The sequence below is a fragment of the Anopheles gambiae genome, chromosome 2 (assembly GCF_943734735.2).
Source record: "Anopheles gambiae chromosome 2, idAnoGambNW_F1_1, whole genome shotgun sequence".
Taxonomy (NCBI): Eukaryota; Metazoa; Arthropoda; class Insecta; order Diptera; family Culicidae; genus Anopheles; species Anopheles gambiae.
In genome coordinates this window covers 8947269-8964908 of record NC_064601.1, presented here as the reverse complement: position 1 = coordinate 8964908, position 17640 = coordinate 8947269, and the positions used below count along the sequence as shown (strand labels likewise).

The following is a 17640-nucleotide window of genomic DNA, read 5'->3' as shown; positions in this document are numbered from 1 at the left end:
TGCATATCTGGTTTTGTTATCAGCCAACCAGACAGATATGTCGTGGTTTTGGGTTTCTATCTCTTCCACCGTATGTGTGGTATAGGGTGTTGATATCTTTGAGTGTCTATGAAATGAAATGTGTGAATCCTCTCAATCGTTTCAAGTTCACATAGCGGTCGTGCATGCAATGTCGATCGATCAAAGTACCAAAAAATGTAATGCAAATGTTTCTGGAATCAATTTGAACGCTTCAGTTAATGCGCGTGAATATGGGCGAGGAGTGTTGCAACAAACGGGCCATAGATCCACATAGGAATGATTACAATATGTTGCGAAATTTATCAATAACATCGAAATTGTTCCATCTAGCGAATGCCCGCTCAATTTTTTTAATTTCCGCTTGGAATAATGGTACATTTTAATGTACGACACTTGAAGGATTTCTCCTCGAAAATGAAACATCCGTTGCAATCCTCTGCGTATCGTTCACCTTCTTCCTTCATTTTCGTCTACTGCAAGCAAGTTCACCCCCCAAAAAAACCTGTTTTGCAGACATCATGACGAGTCGTGGGCTCTTCTTCCTCTTTAGATATGGACACATACACACAGCGATGTAGGAAACCGACGCTAAAAGGAACTGAAGTTTTGTGCGTTCCGCTGAGCGTGTGATGGTGTGTGCTGTTGTCGGGTTAGAATGTATGCGTGCTATGCTCAACCGTTTCGCTCGTAATAGGGCGACAGCTTAGGGGGTGGCTGTTTTTTTTTGCACAGTTGCTCCCCACAAAGAAGCAAGCTAAGCGTGTTCGTGCGATCACGTAGTCACTTATTTTTAGAACCGGCTGTGTGTGGCTTGCACGAAGGAGGTGGTGGAGGAGCTCGTCCGCTATGTTGAGCGGTTCGAATTAAAGCCGTGCCTACCAACACACTACCGTGCTTAGCTAGCATGTGTGTTAGGGACATGTTGAGCATGTGTGTCGTCAATTAATCTATAGGACGTAAAATCGAATTTTCTGGAACAAAACATCTGCGTGCATATTACACCATGTTGTTTTTCGTTCAGACTAATAAGTGTTTGTTTTTCCTTTAATGACGTTCTTTATTTGTAACCTCAGCAAAAGAGAGGTTTACCTGGTTGAAAATTTTGCATCGATTGCTGCTATGATTGGTCCACAGGGACTGCAAAACAACGGCTGACTCTGCGGCCCTGGGCGCACGGTCTAGTTGCTGTTGTTGTTGAAATGTGGAAATACATGCCCATAGGAAGAGATAGCCAAACAAAAAATCACACACAAATACATCGGCCCATTTGTCCGTTACGCTGATAGCATATTTTATTATCGCTCCCCTAGAGCCTGCCTGTCTGATGGCATGACCCACTGATAACGGGCATGACACGGTTAAGGGTTGCCTTTTTCAAGACGGAATGGGGCAGGATAGGAGAGGAGGGTGTATCAGAATCCGAGCCCACCGACAGAGTGTTGTTTGCTTTCAAGAGCGTCTCTTAGCACCTCGATGCTTAGTTTGTGTCGTCACGTCTCGGCTTCACAGTGTCAAATCAATAACATGAACTTTATGGTCGGTGTTTACCCTTGGAGGAGGGATGAGAGGTTTTTTTCCAGATGTGTTGCTGGTGGTACACTAATTAGAGCAAATCCTCCCCTATACATCCGACACGACCTTCTCAATGATAGTTTTGGATTAAGAACGAACCAGCACACTTGAGGAAAGTATGATGGTACACGTTCCGTTTAGTTTTGCCCGTCTTATCTATTCCAGACGGCATTTAGTTCGAATTGCTCGGATGCACGTAGTACAGAGTTCGCAAAAACATCAACCCATAGCGACTCTCACGAAACTCACAACACAAAGAAGAGATGGTGCATTTCCTGAGTAGAGTGTCCTGACCAATCGCACAACACATTTAATCATAACGACGGTTTGCGATTTGTTTGCAGCATGAGTTTGCCGTTTCCATTTTTGTTTCACGTTATCAGTCATTCAATTTGGGGCGGATGGCCATTGGATGGGGTGAAATTAAACCGAAAAAGTATACTGCCAGTGGAACAAAAAGGTGAATGACCGGCAGCAAAATGGCGAGGGCACACTAACTGATCTGTGTACTGTACCCAACGCTTCATCCTTGCCTCCAAACGCCCTTTTTTGGAAACACGGGGGAGGTGTATTGCTATCAACGTCACCCCATCGAGTGAAGTGTGTGTGTGTGTGTGTTCCGTAAAGGCTGCGTGATAATGTGAGATAAAATAGAAATAATAACAGCTTTACACACGGCGTACTGTGCTGCGCGCACTGGCTGTGTATCATGTACGTCAGTCCGAGACCTGTTGTCTCGGCCGTTTTTTGCCAAGATAACCGATTAGGATGGCGGTTTGAGGGACAGAGAGATAATTGTTCCTACCACTCGACGGAAGATGATAGTGAGGTTGTCTTGACGAAATGATACAGGGCGGATGGGCAAGTATTAGGGCGATGGCTTTTCTTCTGTTGTTCAATAACGCTTTGATACCAAAAGCGCTCAAACAAGGGGAGAAAGATTACCCTTTGTTTTGAGAATGGACAATTAACTTCGGTGCTGATTTCCATGTTAATGCATACGCTAATAGACATCATTACCGCTTGTTCTAGTGTAACTAGGGCTTACCGAGCATGAATGGGACTTTCTGGACTAGTTAAGCTTGTTGGCGCAGCCGTCCCATGGCCTTCAGTTTCATGTGTGCCGCTTTTCTAAGCAAATAATTGCTCAGCCTAAGCCGGCTGCGTCGTGTTTCTATTTTCTACGCATCTGTTGCGTATCGTATCGTGCGCAATAAAACAACGTCAAAAAAAGGCATGTGGCGCAGGAGGAAAGGCTTTGTTCTTTTTCGTCGCCTTACATCTCGAAGTACAACTTAGTGTGATGTACGGTACAATGCCTCTATGGAGAGTCGCCCAAGCTAAAACATGAACTTACAATGTTAATCATGCTACTGGTGCTATTACTCTTCAAATGTGAGCATAAATAGAACACTTGTTCGTTCTGCGCGACGTTTCGTTGCTTTTCGGTCGATCGGTGGAGCGAAACAGAGGAAGAATGGATTATGAAGCAGCACTATTCTTTGGTTTGCTGTAGTGCGCTTTCATGGCATCCGCGAGAGAATGATGTACAGCTCGCAAGCACACTGGTACTTGTCCGTTAAACATAGCATCATAATTTCTCCCACCTACTGTTGCGCTCTCGGTCTTTGTGAGAATTTTCCTCCGTTCAGTTAGCATTGGATGTACCGTTTTTATTATCAACCCACATGAAAGCAAAGAGAATCGGATAGAAAGAAGCAAGAGAAGTGAGTGAACGAAGACAATCGGAGGCAGTGTACTATATTTAAAAGATGAATTTACATATGAATGAAGCAGAAATAACGTATTTCAACGATACACAAGCACAGAGAGATGTAAGTGGAGGGACACAAAGCAAACATTGTTCTGGCCTGTGAAGAGACAGAGAGAGAGAGAACTACACAGCGGAAGCGTCATTTTATGTATGCTCTTGTGATCATCGTCCGTTGATCGGTCAGCCATTATGCACACAGGGAGAGAGAGAGAGAACGAGGGAAATGTAGTATGCTTTTGTTATGCGCGTCCACCTCTTTTGTCCGTTTGCTGATTTGGCCCCAAATCTCTACGGTTCAACGCGCCCGGACGTAAGAAGTGGGTGGATGGCCATCGAAAGCACAACCAATCCAATAGAAGCCTGGGGTGGAGTACAGTGCTTAGAATGGTTGTTGGTAGGCTTGGTTAGTTGGTGTAGGATATATTATTGTCGTTCATCGTTTTTTTCCGCCCACCTGCCGCGCGCCCGCTCCCTTTTATACATTTATTGCGAGCGTGACCGTCACGGTAGGGCGATCTTCTTCGGCATGGCACCGTGTGTAGCATGTGAACATAAAGAGAAGGGTGATTTGGGACACAGTGTTTGCAGGACACACAATATGTGATTGTGTCGTGCATAGAGATTACGAGGAAAATGATTAAAACAATAATTCTCCATACAAAAGCGATCCGTCTCTATTACAGCCCGAAAGTGAATGGAATTGGATTGATGAATTATACTAAAAAAAGATCAGTTTTCTAAATGCATCTAGCAAAGGGACACGGCAAACGATATGATGCTGCATCTATAATTATTTCCGCCTGATCGACTCATCGATTCTGACGCATTTTTGGTTTTAGGATGACGCCTGAAACCTCCACCCCAGACTGGATGCGAATTTTGGAACCGGTCGAACGAGTTTAAAACTGGTGCCAGTAGTGACTTGTTTGGGTCTCTTATGCGCGCACGTATATATGCCGTTCAATAGAAGGTTCGAAAAAGAAGAGACAGAGAAAACCAGCTCGGCGAAGGAAAGACGAGACGGCGACGCGAAACCATCATTACGTACGAGGGACAGACACACACACACAGAGACATTATAAATGCCCCATTAGTGTGTGCATGAATGTTCGTGTGGATTCTAGTTTTGCGTTTCGCTGTACGGTTTGACGTCCGTCCGCACCCGTCTTGTTATCGTCGCTTGTGTCCCAGTGAAGGGGTGGAATTGTTTGAGCAGGATCAGACAGGCAGGCAGGCAGGTAGTAATATGTGGCGGGAAGTGAAAGAGAGGAAGAGGCAGAAACGAGCTATTCGAGATTTATTTTCGGTTTCAATGTCAACCGCTTCAATCCCGTCGTCGTAGGCTCACTTGTTCGCGAGGTTGTTGTGGGGAGTCGTACACTCCCTTCTCCCTTCTGTGTTTACGCGAGTGTTGTCGTTGATTTTGGACAGGCAACAGGCGCTCCAAGGGGATGACTCCGAGGTAATCGGTGCTTGATCCGATTCACTTTTTGATGTGTCTAGTCACACAGCGCTAATGGCTTCTGATGTTGGAAGCACGAAGCGGCGTCGCCCCACACACATCATCATCATCGCATATGTTGTTCTGGTCACAAGGTAGAGGTTGCTCTCAGAGTCGTTGTTCGCAGATGCATATCGTTCCCATCCAACGGTTGGGGATGGTTATTCATGCATGAAGTGTACAACACTTCCTCAGTCACTCTCTCCCCCACATATACGCTCCCCGACGGCCTTTCAAGCAGGTCGGATTTAGTGTCGATTATTCAAATGTGCAATCGTGCGTTTTTTTTCTGTCTTCCTATTTACGGTTCATTGAGCAATTGACACTCGCAGCAGTTGTTAGTTGAACCCATGGCCTTTTGTTTTAAGACAAGAGCGAATTTTTTGCTCGAATAACACCGTCACACAACAGCTGGTTTTGGTCTTTTTAAAGCTGCCGTTGTCTACCTACGCTACGGGGTTTCATGTTGGCTTGGTTCGTTGTATTAAATGTTCATGCCCCAAGGATGTCCTTCTCAGCAGAGTGTTGCTCTGTTGTTGCCTTCAGCTGACGAACATACGATGATGTGACTACATCGCACACACACGTAGCGCGATACCCAGCTGACCGTATTTAGTTGGGTGAAGGATAACAGAAGCAAATAGCGCAATACGTGCGGAGGGAGATTGATTAACAATGTTGTCAGCTGAGTCCTTCAAGCTTATCCTACAGCGAGGAAGGAGGAAGTATGGCAGTAGAGAGGACTCTTGCTCTGCTGCTGCCACCCCGTCAGGGTTGGTATTAATTTTCCAAATCTATGTATTATAAATAGGACTTTCAAATATGATTTGAATGCATCCTTGAATGAAGTGTGCGCTGGGTGTGTTGTTTCTTCAACGTGTTTAACATTCGGAACCAATAAAAGTGAAACTTTGTTGAACCGGTCGGTACGGCCAAAATAGAAAGAGACCTTATGTTGCGATGAACAGTGTTGTACCCTCTCTCTCTCTCTCTGCTTCCACTCTCACTCACTCTCTCACCCATCATTTGCCCTCCTTAAGATGGTGTGGTATGTGGTCAATTCGAAATACCTCACCAAGCGGGGAGAGGTGAAATTTGAAGGTTGGTGGGTACGATGAGGTAAACAGCGATGTTGTGGTGACCACAGTGTGTTGGTGCGAACTCCTCTTCTGCGGTTTACGGTCAGGTGTGTGCATGCGTGTGTTGCTTTATATGCGCAAGACAACATCCACGAACCACCATACCCCACCAGTCAACAACTTTGGGGAAGAGCAGCGGCGGCACCAGCTCAGCATCGTTGTTGACAATCTCTCTTCCATAAGATGGTCGGGAGACGTTTCGTTTCAGGTTATTTTTGACCTCATTTTTACATAATCACTACCACTACCACCACGGTTTTGGTTTGTGGTGGTGGTATGCGAGCCGTTCCGTACCGTTTTCTCGCAGCAGCAACAGCATCAGCAGCGGATTGCTCTAGAGCAGGAGATTGTTGTTGTTTATATTTATGAAAAAAGAAATCTCTATTTCTCTTGCACTCCACCACCAACCAACAAAAACACTGATGGGCATTTTGTTTTGGGGTTCGAGGTGTATACATTTGGGTCCTGATTTTGCTTTGCTATGCGTCCAAGGTTGTTTAATATTTATGAACGCTTTTGGACAAACCATCCCCGTTGTTTTTTTGTTTGTTTATTGTTTACTGATGGTTTCCTCCTTCCTCTTCTACGGCGATTACCCTCCTACGACCCTACGTTACGCTTATCCTTGACGGAGGCCAATGACACTGTGTGTGTATACTAATATATGTTTTCTTCCCCTTCTTCTCGCTTCACAGAATGGCGAAATCACGATCGGCACCCGCGACGGAGCGGCCCATGTGCTGCGCTGCCTGAAGGTTTGGTACGAGCTGCCGAACGATGTCCTGTTCGCTGCCATTAACTTGGTTGATCGCTTCCTGACCAAGATGAAGGTCCGCCCGAAGCACATGGCGTGCATTTCGGTCAGCTCCTTCCATCTGGCGGTGCAGCAGCTCAGCCTGCCGATCATCGACACGGAGGATCTGATTGCTATCTCGCAGGTAAGTGATCGTTTTTACTCTACTACAGCCCAGTAATAAGAAATATATATAGATCAGATACATCAGAGGACCATTCCTCTCTAGGATAGAATTGTGGTTGAGTAATTTAAACCCTGAACTCTGGGAATAAGAAACCATCATCACACAATCACTACTACGATAGAAGCAAAGATCTCGGGCAATTTTGTTGTGAGGCGCGGGATCTGTGAAGTTATGTATAAAACCTACTGCGTGTGCGTGTACCACATCATTCGCTCCTAGTCCCTCCCTCTGCTCTGTGCGATGTGGTGGCCCTTTTGCGTTGACTTGACACGCTTCGGATTCCAAGGGGCATGAAAATAGAAATCGATCGTTTTCGACTGAGTAAACACACCGACGGCCGGTGGCGGTGTGGTGAGATGGTGGTGTTATTGGATTAAGGTTTTGTGTGAATCTTCAACTAAAATAGGGTGAAGAGGTAGAACGGGGGGAAGGGATGAATGGTATTAAATGAATTGACATTTCCGCCCTTCCGCGCGAGGTAAAATGTTTATACAGTGTAGAGAGGAGGGAGCGTTCACGCACGGCCATATAATGATGATGTTGCACTTTCCTATTGCCATTTTGTCGAACACAGCGGGGCGGTAGTGTGTTGATGAACGAAAATTAGCTGTGCACACACACCTCTACATGCGCGCTGTGGTGTGTTGAAGCAAACGTACAAAGCAAACAAATAGGAGCTCTCTTGCCTCATATCTAGATTCAAGCTAGGCAACGCGCGCACTCCACCACTACCCTCACACGAGCGAGGGCGAGGGTGGTGTTGATTAGTGTAACAATAATCAACACCACCATTAAACCGCCCTACAGTGAGTAACATACTTGTATCACGCACTGTATGCATGCATTTGGGGGGGAGTTGGCCGTTACCGAACTAATCTCCTTTTCCCCGTCTCCCCTCGACCACACGTTCAGGCAGACAAAGCGTAAACAAACAGAACCACCCATCCGCGTTGGAGGGGAGTGTGTGTTGTGTACGCAAGCGGTAGAGGGATCGCGTATGATCGATAAAACTGTGAAGTACGCAAAACGTACGCGTGCTTCTTGTGTACGGCGGCCATCGCCCAACTGCAGATGTGCTTCGGGCACATGAGGGCAAGCCCAACGCGCCAGCAACGCGCATACCGTTGTTTGGTTATCAAACTCCCTAGGTTTAAAGACGACGACCATGGTCAGCCAGCGACTGTTTACCATCGTCTATCCAACGCGTCGTGGGCTTGGTCTCTTTTGCCATGTTCAAATCACTTAACACTTGCAACATTGAGTGTTGTTTCGGTTGCACTCTTGGTGTTGGTGCCTCTGCCTTCTCTTGTCCCTTTTTTCTATGTGTAAACATAGACATCATCATGTGTGTAGTATGTTTGTGTGATGCATAAATCACCATCGTCTTGATGGTCGGCCAACGACTGTTGCGGACACACAGTAGCAGTAAATGTAGCATTGGCAGAGGAGGGCACATACGTCTATCGAATGATTTCATCAACATGAGCACATACAGTAGTGTGTGTGTGCGTACGCAATTGATGTTTCAAGTAGAAGCGAGGAACGGTTTAGGAGTTGTGCTGAGTGGTGCAATGAAATGAATGCCATATGAGTTTTCGTTCAAATGGTGGGAAATGTCGTCTGAAGGTTTTTAAGAACGACAAATAGTTGCTCATTATTGGTCGATAATGGTATAATAATAATTTAGGAAAGGTGTTAATTAATGTGTGTCTAATCTAATTTGCTTTTTTATGCCCTTTCTTCTATTCTAGTGCCGTTGTACGTCACGCGATCTGGTGCGAATGGCGGACATTGTCGCCAACAAGCTGGGCGTTCAGATGAACCTGGCCCCGGTAACGGCGCTCTCGTTCATCCGGCTGTTCTACTACATCTTCGAGAAAGCCGCGAATGCACTCGGGCTGTCGGAAATTTTCAAATCCGCCATCTCGCTGGCCGATCTCGAGATGCGGCTGGAGATACTGGCGTGCGATGCGAGCTGCGCGAGCATTCGCCCGTCCGAGCTGGCGCTCGTGATGATCTTCACCCAGATGGATGTGTACGTCAGCGCAAACAAGGACAACGGGTTGGTGCACCAGCAGATTCACGATCTCGTTGACTACGCCATCCAGCTGCAGAAATTCTGTCGAGTAAGTTTCTTCGTCGATTTATTCGTACCCGCTTGCTGTAATAGTCTTTTCTATAATTTTAATAACATTTTACTTTCTTTCTTTCTGCCCACTCTCTATCGGCACGTTTGCTACAGATCCCGGACAGCAGCTTCCTTTACAGTCACAGCATTGTGACGAAGATTCTTTCGCTGTACAACGGTCAGCACAAGATCCCGTACAAGCAGCGGCTGGTATGGAAGCTTTCGTCCCGTACCATGCGCGTGCTGCGCCCTACTGACAAGTTGACCTCCTATTTGCCAACGATTGCCGAACACCACCATACCCATGGTCACATGAGCAACAGCAATCTTCGCTTCAGGTATGTGTAGTTCTTGGTTGAATTCTGCAAACTCAACGTCAAATGGGAGAGGCCCAAGTCTTTTTGTCCCGAAGAATGTTCTCTCTAAAACAACCCCCTCTCTTCTTTCTCTTCTATTTCATCATCAGAACTGGCAGCGTAAGCTCCGAAGACGATGGGGAAGATTGGCCAACATCGCCGATCGTAGCAGTGTGTGAACAGTTTGTTGACGAGTAAAATGGCGCGCGGCGATCAGTCGATCGAACGATCGCTCGATCACGTACACACAAACACACCCTCTTATCTCTTTAAATAATTGTTTAGTATCGAATCGAGTCGGATGTATGGTTTGAATGCAAGTTTCGGAAAAATGACCGCATTCAGCTTCGCTCACTATCGATTACGACGACGGATATGTAAAAGAATGGAGAAAGAGAGCGGTTTTGTTGCAACAAACTCCCTTCACATTGCTGTTATGACGAAAACAAAAAAAACAGAATGAACGTTTTGTGACTGTCCAGACAGTGTTTTATGCTGCAACAATGCACGGGTGCGCTGTGCACAAACATAACTTCAAAGTACGTACATCCCCCCGCCTTCCTCCCCGCCCCAAATATTTGACCAGCTTTCTGAAACCCTTGACCTACCATCGAGCAAGGTGGACTATGAAGTGGCTCCACGAAGCATCAAGGACGGGGTATTGGGGCTATCGGGCTTTGAAAGGATCCGCTATCATTGCATAGCAGCATCCCATATTGTGATAACATCATCGTATAGTGGACGGTGGCACCAGCAGCAGCAGCAGCGAAAAGAGTGATAAATTTGCTTTACTAAAGTTGACCAAGGCAATGTGGCAATAGAACGACGACGACGTGAGCACAGCGCGCACCCAAAGAAACGATTGCACAGCATGTGGTGTTGTGCGCCAAGGAACAAATCGTTGCTTTGGTTCGATGTCGCTGGCGAGATTAACTGATGTTGACGCGGTTCGGAAGAGAATCAAACATAATCAACTGCATCCGTGCAAACGAAACGAATGGAGATGCAAATAAGAAAAGGACTAACAACGGGACGGCACACTAACATCAACAAGGCAAGGAAAGAGCGGCAGCAACAACAGCAGCAGCACGCGCGGAGGGAGAGCACTACTCTTCGGTTGGTAAATGTTAATTTTATTTTGTTTTCCTCCCTTTTTTTGAGTAAGAAATTGCATACTTCTAGAACACACTTATTTGCTATAATAGTGTAGAACAAAAAAAGCGCAGTCAGAAAACAAAAGAAAAAAGAAACAATTTAATTCGTTGGATAAGATCTATGAATCGTTTAAGCGGGAGGAGAGAGTGAGAGTGGAGAGAAGGTTTAAGAAAGTCGCGGAATAGTACGATAAAAGTAGGATTACATCGGGAATTGAGAATAACATGAGAAAAAGGAGAAACTTACGCGATAATGGAAATTGGTTACAAATGACATAACGCCAGCTCGCAGGCGGTTATCGTATGTTTGGGGAGACAGGAAAAAAACAGAAGAGAAGAAACAAACTATACTTGAAATGATCAACAATATCAACAAAAAAAGTCCAAAATTTGCGAAGCAGAAAAAGAAACAGCAAACAAACACAAAAAAAAATACAAAAAATCTCTGAAAAGTTACGCAAAAGTATATGCAAGTATAAAAAGAAAGATAAAAGGAAAATCAAAAAAAGTACAAAATATACAAAACGGTTTAAAAAAATCCTAGCTAATAAGTTGTGTAGGATTTAAATGGCAGATGGTAAAGCAAGTGACATTTAACAACCACACCAACTATATTTGAGGAGGGGGGCGAATGCTCTTTTCAACAAACTATCCTTACCGCTGGGTGTGTTTAGGCTGTCTAAAAGAGCATTCGCCTGCTTATTAGGATAACAGCAGCAGCAGCATACGAGAATGAATGTACGACTATTAAGCAAGTCATGTTGGAACACACACACATACACGGAACGACGAGAATTACGCGACGCCAAAACACGAGAAATGAGAAAGGAGAAAAACCGAAGAATAACAATCGGCACATAAGAGCTGTGCAAAACGAAATATGCGAACATCTTGCATTGCAAACAGCGCAGCGCAGTAGAGAAGAAGCGTGTATGCTTTTGCCTACGGACGGTAGAAAGCGGAGATAAACAGAGAAAAGGAGACACAACTAATAGGGAAAGAACGATAGATGAGGAGGGAGAGAAAGAGCATTTTTGTTAATGTTTACAAATGTTACTTTTTTCGTTTTGTGTACCACGTCAAAAACTGTTTTTTGGAATAATATTGATTTTCTCGTTACCTTTTTTACGAACAGAATTTCAATACACAACGATTTGCACATTTTTATTATTGGAGCAAGCGAAAGAAAAGGAAAAGGAAAGAGCGCTGCGAACAGTTTAAAAGGCAGCAGCAAGCAGCAGCAGCATCAGAACGACAGAGGACCAGATGCAGGAAGATTATTAATCAAAGCCACGAGCAGACATTGAAACCATCAGCCAGAAGCAGCGAGTTTTAGAACCTTGGAAAACTCGTATTGATCGTAAAGCCAGTACTGAATGTGTTATTAGTTTGTAGGGAAAAAGAATCAACCACAACGGTGTTAGAAGCGAGTAAGCACAGAACAGAATTTAAAGATCCGGCCGATACACTACACCAGTAGGAGACGTTTTAATTTGCAAAAAAACAAAACAAAGCGAAACTCATATACTAAACTTGTCCTTTTCCACGAAGCTGAGAGAGGTTCCTTTTAAAACTCCCGCAACCCCTTCGCTCTATATTCCACAAGGATCATCCGACTCGATCGTGCTTTGTTCGTTAGTTGCTCTACTTACGCTTTTCATTTTTAAAGTATAAGTAACCAGTAGCGTGTATTGTCACGGAGTCAGTCGACGAAACAAAAAAAAAAAAAAAAACGCAAGACAAAACGTACAAGATCTGCAAACTTCAATCATACTACGATTTATTGGACTCTAGTAAAATTTGCGAAATAGTCTAATGCTGATAGAGCGTGAGAGAGACCGGTCCGGTGTCTACCGGAAAATAGTCAAATATCCAAACGAATCGAAGCTCCCCCTTCCCTTTAATCCTTAGAAACAGAACGATTGAACCAGCAAATCAGCGACAGCATTAAGCTCTACTAAGTGCATGTTGCGTTTAGGCAAAGTTTTGAACACTACCAAGCTCAATCAATTGAAACAACAGGTAACACACAAACGCTAAACTGTAACGATAGAGATAAACTTGTCCCGTTTATTTCCCTCCCTCTCGGTCAGCTTATATTAATGTAATCCCCGACGATGTCGTAGTAGCACGTGTTGTTGTTTGTAGAGAATGTGTCTATGTGTTTTCGATAAATGTGGAATAATCGAGCCTAGGAACTAACTAAGGAAGGGGAACAACCAACCGTTCGTGGAAGTAAAGACAAGGCATGTAGCAAAGAAACCAGGACGACAAGAAAGGAATGTACACACAGGGATAAAAGCAGCGTGTTAGAAAAGCATTACAGGTTCACAGGGAATTTGCAAACAATTGCATGTATCGCCTCTCCCCATGCCTGCCCACATTCCATTTTGGTGGCACCACAATACGAAATGGATGTGTGCACGTGTGTATGTGCGTGCGCGTGTGTTTTTAGTGTCACGGTTGGTTTGGTTTCGTTTTTGCAGATGCGATAAGCAAAAGATCGGCGTGCAACAAAACATACGCGATGGCGGTGAACCGTGTATCAGTTTTTACTGTCGGTTTACCTACCCTTCCCCCGTGTCGCGCTGTTGCTGCTCCACTTTCACCTCAAAAATCTTAGAGCCGCGCGCAGTTGCACAATTTTAAACTTTTGTGAAGCAGCATGAAAATACCGCAATTGATCTCGAATATTTATGTATATTATGTGTACTACGCAACCGCCGCGATCCCTCCCCCCCTTCCTTTTCACGTTTCGTTATTTGGTGTGGGATTGTGTGTACAGGCGCTTGGATGAAGGACGGAATCATTCCCCCCCACCCTTGTATGCTTATTTCCTGTTTTAACACACATACACACGTAAGCAAAAGAAAAAACGCTTTTTGGAATAAGACAGGAAAATTGGCACACTTCTAGAACCGTGCTTATTTGATACTATAAAGAAAACAAAAACAAAAACACAGGGACACAATGTGAACGGTTTGATGAAGAAACATCCTTATTCACTAAAAGGCATGGAAAACGAACGAACGTATTTCCCAACAAGTGAGACAAAGCCTTGCCAACATAAAACACCATCGCCGTCGTACTATTACTACTACTAACTACGTAATGATAATAGGGGGAGTGCAAAGAAAAAAACAAAGGAAACAAGAATCAAGGAAGCGTCAGGAGGAAAAAAAGGGAGCACAGAAATGAAGAAACACAGTTTACAACAAAAGCGGGCACGCGTGCACGAAGAGAAGAAGGAGGAGGGGAGGAAGCGGAGGTTAAAACGAACGTACGCAAACAGAAACGCAATCGTGTTTAGGAGCAGCAAAAAAAAAGAAGTATTTTTTATCTGATAAATATTATTAATTTATGAGAAACAAAAACAAACGAAAACCCGACTTACGGTAGAAGAGCGGAGCAAACGGCGAGGAGAAAAAGAAAAAGAAAAAAATGTGATTAAAATTTATTTAAAATGAAGAAAAGAAGGGTGACAACAAACAGTGAAGAGAGAGGAAACAAGAGATCGAAACCAATCGAAGCAAAAGAGGAGAAAACATGAAAGCTAGAGAAACAGAGAGACAAGAATGGAAGAAAAGCAAAAGGAGAGTATCAGGAGAATGAACAGAACAATGATGAAAATGAAAGAGCGAAAGAGAGAGAATGAGATAGAGCTAGATAGATGAGCGTAAAACGTAGCAAACCATGAAATAGTGGTGTAGTGCGGGTCAGTTTCGATTGCATTGTGTGTGTGGTGTATTGGAAAAAGAGTGCGTGGGGGAATGTTAAAATTTGTGTTAGGTACAATTTATTCCATTCCTTGCTGCCTGCACCACGGGGAGGCGATAATACAGGCCGATCGGCCGATACATTCACCTTTTTTTTGGCGTTTGATAGTATCCTCATCATTGCCTGGTTTTTCAGTTGATAATGGCATATATATTTTTTTATTTATTCTAATTTTGCCCCAACTGAACGAACAATGAATGTATGTAAGCAAAGTCGTTTTTTTACTCTAAAGGTGCTCTATCACCTTAAACTTGTTTTTATATGTCACGGAAAAGCCTGTACAACTCCCCGCCAAAAACACACACACACACATACAGAGAGAAAGAGACAGCAAACATCCTGCCTCTGAGAGTCGTCATCCACGCGCACGCATGCAAATGGCACAAAAGAAGATTTGCCGAGCAGAAGAAAATCATGCTCGGTTCCACGTTTCCACGCACACTCATCGTGTAATGTAATCATTCTCACCATCCTGCAAAGAGAGCAGGATCTGCAGCGCAGTGCGTGCAGCGCAAACGGAGCGGAAGGAAGGAAGGAAGGACATCCTTCACCATCACCATTCCCTTTGCTGTTGTGTGCGCAGCTTCAGCTTGTTTAGTTTTTGCTTCATTGTTTTCGACATTGCTAAACAGAGAGAAGCGCATGATAATGCACTCTTTATTATGAATTATGTTGAATAATATTATAAAACCCACCTGCTTTTTAGCACGATACTGTTTTTGTATCTGCAAAGCCTCTTTTATTGTAAATTATTTCTCTACACACCCGCCCCTCATTACGGTGATCTTCTCGGCGTATGAGGAGGATTTTAAACGAATTAAATTATTTATTACAACAAAACAAAACCAACATCCCATGATCATCATATCCCACCTACTCCATCTCCCGTTATTCCTTCAAAGGTATCCTTATTCCCTTATTGTACACAATCCCCAATCCCTGGAAGTTGCGAGCTCATAAAGCATCGGAGCTCAACCGATGTTGTGGTGTGCGTGCCGAAACGACGTGTTTGGCATGCATCATGTGCGTGTGTGGATGAATGAAAAAATCGAACAAGAAATGCGCAGCCTTAAGTGAGTGAAGAATACAAAACAACAAAGCCTGAAGGTGTGTGTGTGAATAATAGTCAGCTCAAACAGAAAAGAAGCATTAGAGTATACAAGAAAAAGAAGAAGAGAAGATAAGAGAACAGGAACAAGGAAAAGAAGAAAAGATAAGAGAAGAGAAAAGGAACAAGAAGAAGAAAAGAAGACAAGAGAAGAGGAACAGGAAGAAGAAAAGAAGATAAGAGAGAAGAGGAACAAGAAGAAGAAGAGAACACGCTTGTGCAAAGGGAGACAAGAAAGGAGAAAAGCATATACAACAACACACAAGACGACACACGCTTTCCTGGGGGTGTGTATGTGTGTGTGCGCGCGCGCGCACTATCTGTCGTAATTCTCGTTCGTTTCATAGTAATTTTGTATAGTTTTTATGTTTCTTCTTAATATATAGTAGTATCTCTATAATCTTTCACGTCTAAGGATGGTAGTAAATTAAGTTATATCCTCATCGCTTTCCCCATTATTATTATTTCCTTATCCTCTTACTCCCCCCCCCCCACAATTGAGATGCAATTAGAGCAAAACTACTTGTGTGCAATCATTTCCCTCCTTTGGATCCCTCTCTGCCGGAGTCACCCCCACCCTCCTTCCCTGGAGGAAGTTCATAGAACAAGATACAACAAGAGGAGGGGGTTTTAGGTAGAAGAAGCTATGATATGATGGTGTGTGGGCCCCAAACATTTTCCTCTATTTTTTTTTCTCATAGTTTAGTTTGGTAAGACGAATACTACGCAGATTAGGAAGAGCGTTTGTGTGCGTATGCGTGTGTGTGTGTATAGAAAGTCTAGTATGATGTGGATGCAAATGTGCATGTGTGTGTGAGTGTGTTTGTATGTGTGTATGCGTCAGTATGGCTGTACATGACCACTTCACTGGAGGAAGTGCATAGAGATAGAGAGAGAAAGAGAGCAAGAGAGCGCGTGTGTTAGGAAGAAGAGCAGTTACAGGACGAGTTATCACAACTTTATACATTATCCCCATTTATACAGTATCAAATTCTCCTTTTTCTCTCTAATCGAAAAACAACAACAACAACAAAAAAGTGCAAGAAACAGTGCGCTAGAAAACTTGAAAACAAAACTAAGTTTACAAATGTGCAGACATAAAAAACATAATTAAACACACACGCCTTAACAATTTCCATTTTATGAATTAAAACCACTTAGCGCGTTAAGGGAATAGTGATTGTGAATCGTTAAAAGAAAAACACACAAAAAAACCCATCGTTTTTAAGAATCTGTTTATGTGTCCTGTCTGTTCTATTTTTCTGTAATTTATTGTAACACACCTTTCTACACGATATCATCGCAACAAACAACACGAACACAGTTTCGCTCCTTTCACGTCTATTTTTAAAAAAAACCAACACAACCCTTGAGGGAGAGAACGAAAAAAAGCAAAAGTGGGAAGGAAAGGGAAGCTAGAACCACAAAAGAGAAGTGCAACATTAAGAAGTATAAAAAATCGTGTAAAGTGTAGCTAAAAAGGAAAGAGGAAAAAGGATTAAGATGTAGTAGGCAGTGGATAAGCGAAAGAGATCGAAAAGTAGTGACCACGCCACGCGAATATGCCACCAAAAAAGGAAGAAGAAAGTAAATGCGAAAACCGAGGTGTTAATATATGATGCAATAGAGCGAGTGGTAACAATAGAGAAAGAGAGCAAGAAGGCAAGAGCGCAAAAAGCGAGGTGGCATGAGTGGTGTAGAGGAAAAGAGAAAAGAAAACGGAGATAGATCAGAGCCAAGAAGAAGAAGTATGGGAAAAAGAAGGGTTTGGATTTAGAAAAGAAGGTGTGAGAGAGAAAGAGAAAGCGATGTGAAATGTGGTGTGTGTTGTATTGTGAAATATACTATTAGTTGTACGGAGGGAGGAAAACATGCAATTAATAATATATATATTGATGATGAGCAAAACATTTCTCAAGATATGGCAAATTTACTACTACTCTTACCTGTAAAACACACAGGTGTGAAAAAAGAGAGAAAAAATGTGACGATGAGACAACACGAAACACGAAACAAAGAAAAGAAATGATACGTGAAATCATCATCAATAACAACAAAAAAGCCATTCTTAGGAAGGGAAGCGAAGAAGAAAAAAAATAAAATCATTGATTTATTTATAAAAAAACAACT

General features: G+C 43.5%; 1 protein-coding gene across 3 annotated transcripts in view; it reads left to right on the top strand.

Moving 5' to 3' along the window:
* Nucleotides 1–17639, top strand: part of LOC1281445 (cyclin G) — a 28801-nt gene extending 11162 nt beyond the window's left edge. For all 3 annotated transcript variants that reach the window (XM_321356.6, XM_061643122.1, XM_061643121.1), the window contains exons 4-7: nucleotides 6703–6945; nucleotides 8739–9113; nucleotides 9230–9453; nucleotides 9582–17639. In XM_321356.6, the coding sequence (XP_321356.6) occupies nucleotides 6703–6945; nucleotides 8739–9113; nucleotides 9230–9453; nucleotides 9582–9669 (930 nt within the window). In that variant the 3' untranslated portion in view covers nucleotides 9670–17639. The remainder of the gene's footprint in view (nucleotides 1–6702; nucleotides 6946–8738; nucleotides 9114–9229; nucleotides 9454–9581) is intronic.
* The last annotated feature ends 1 nt before the right edge of the window (nucleotide 17640 follows it).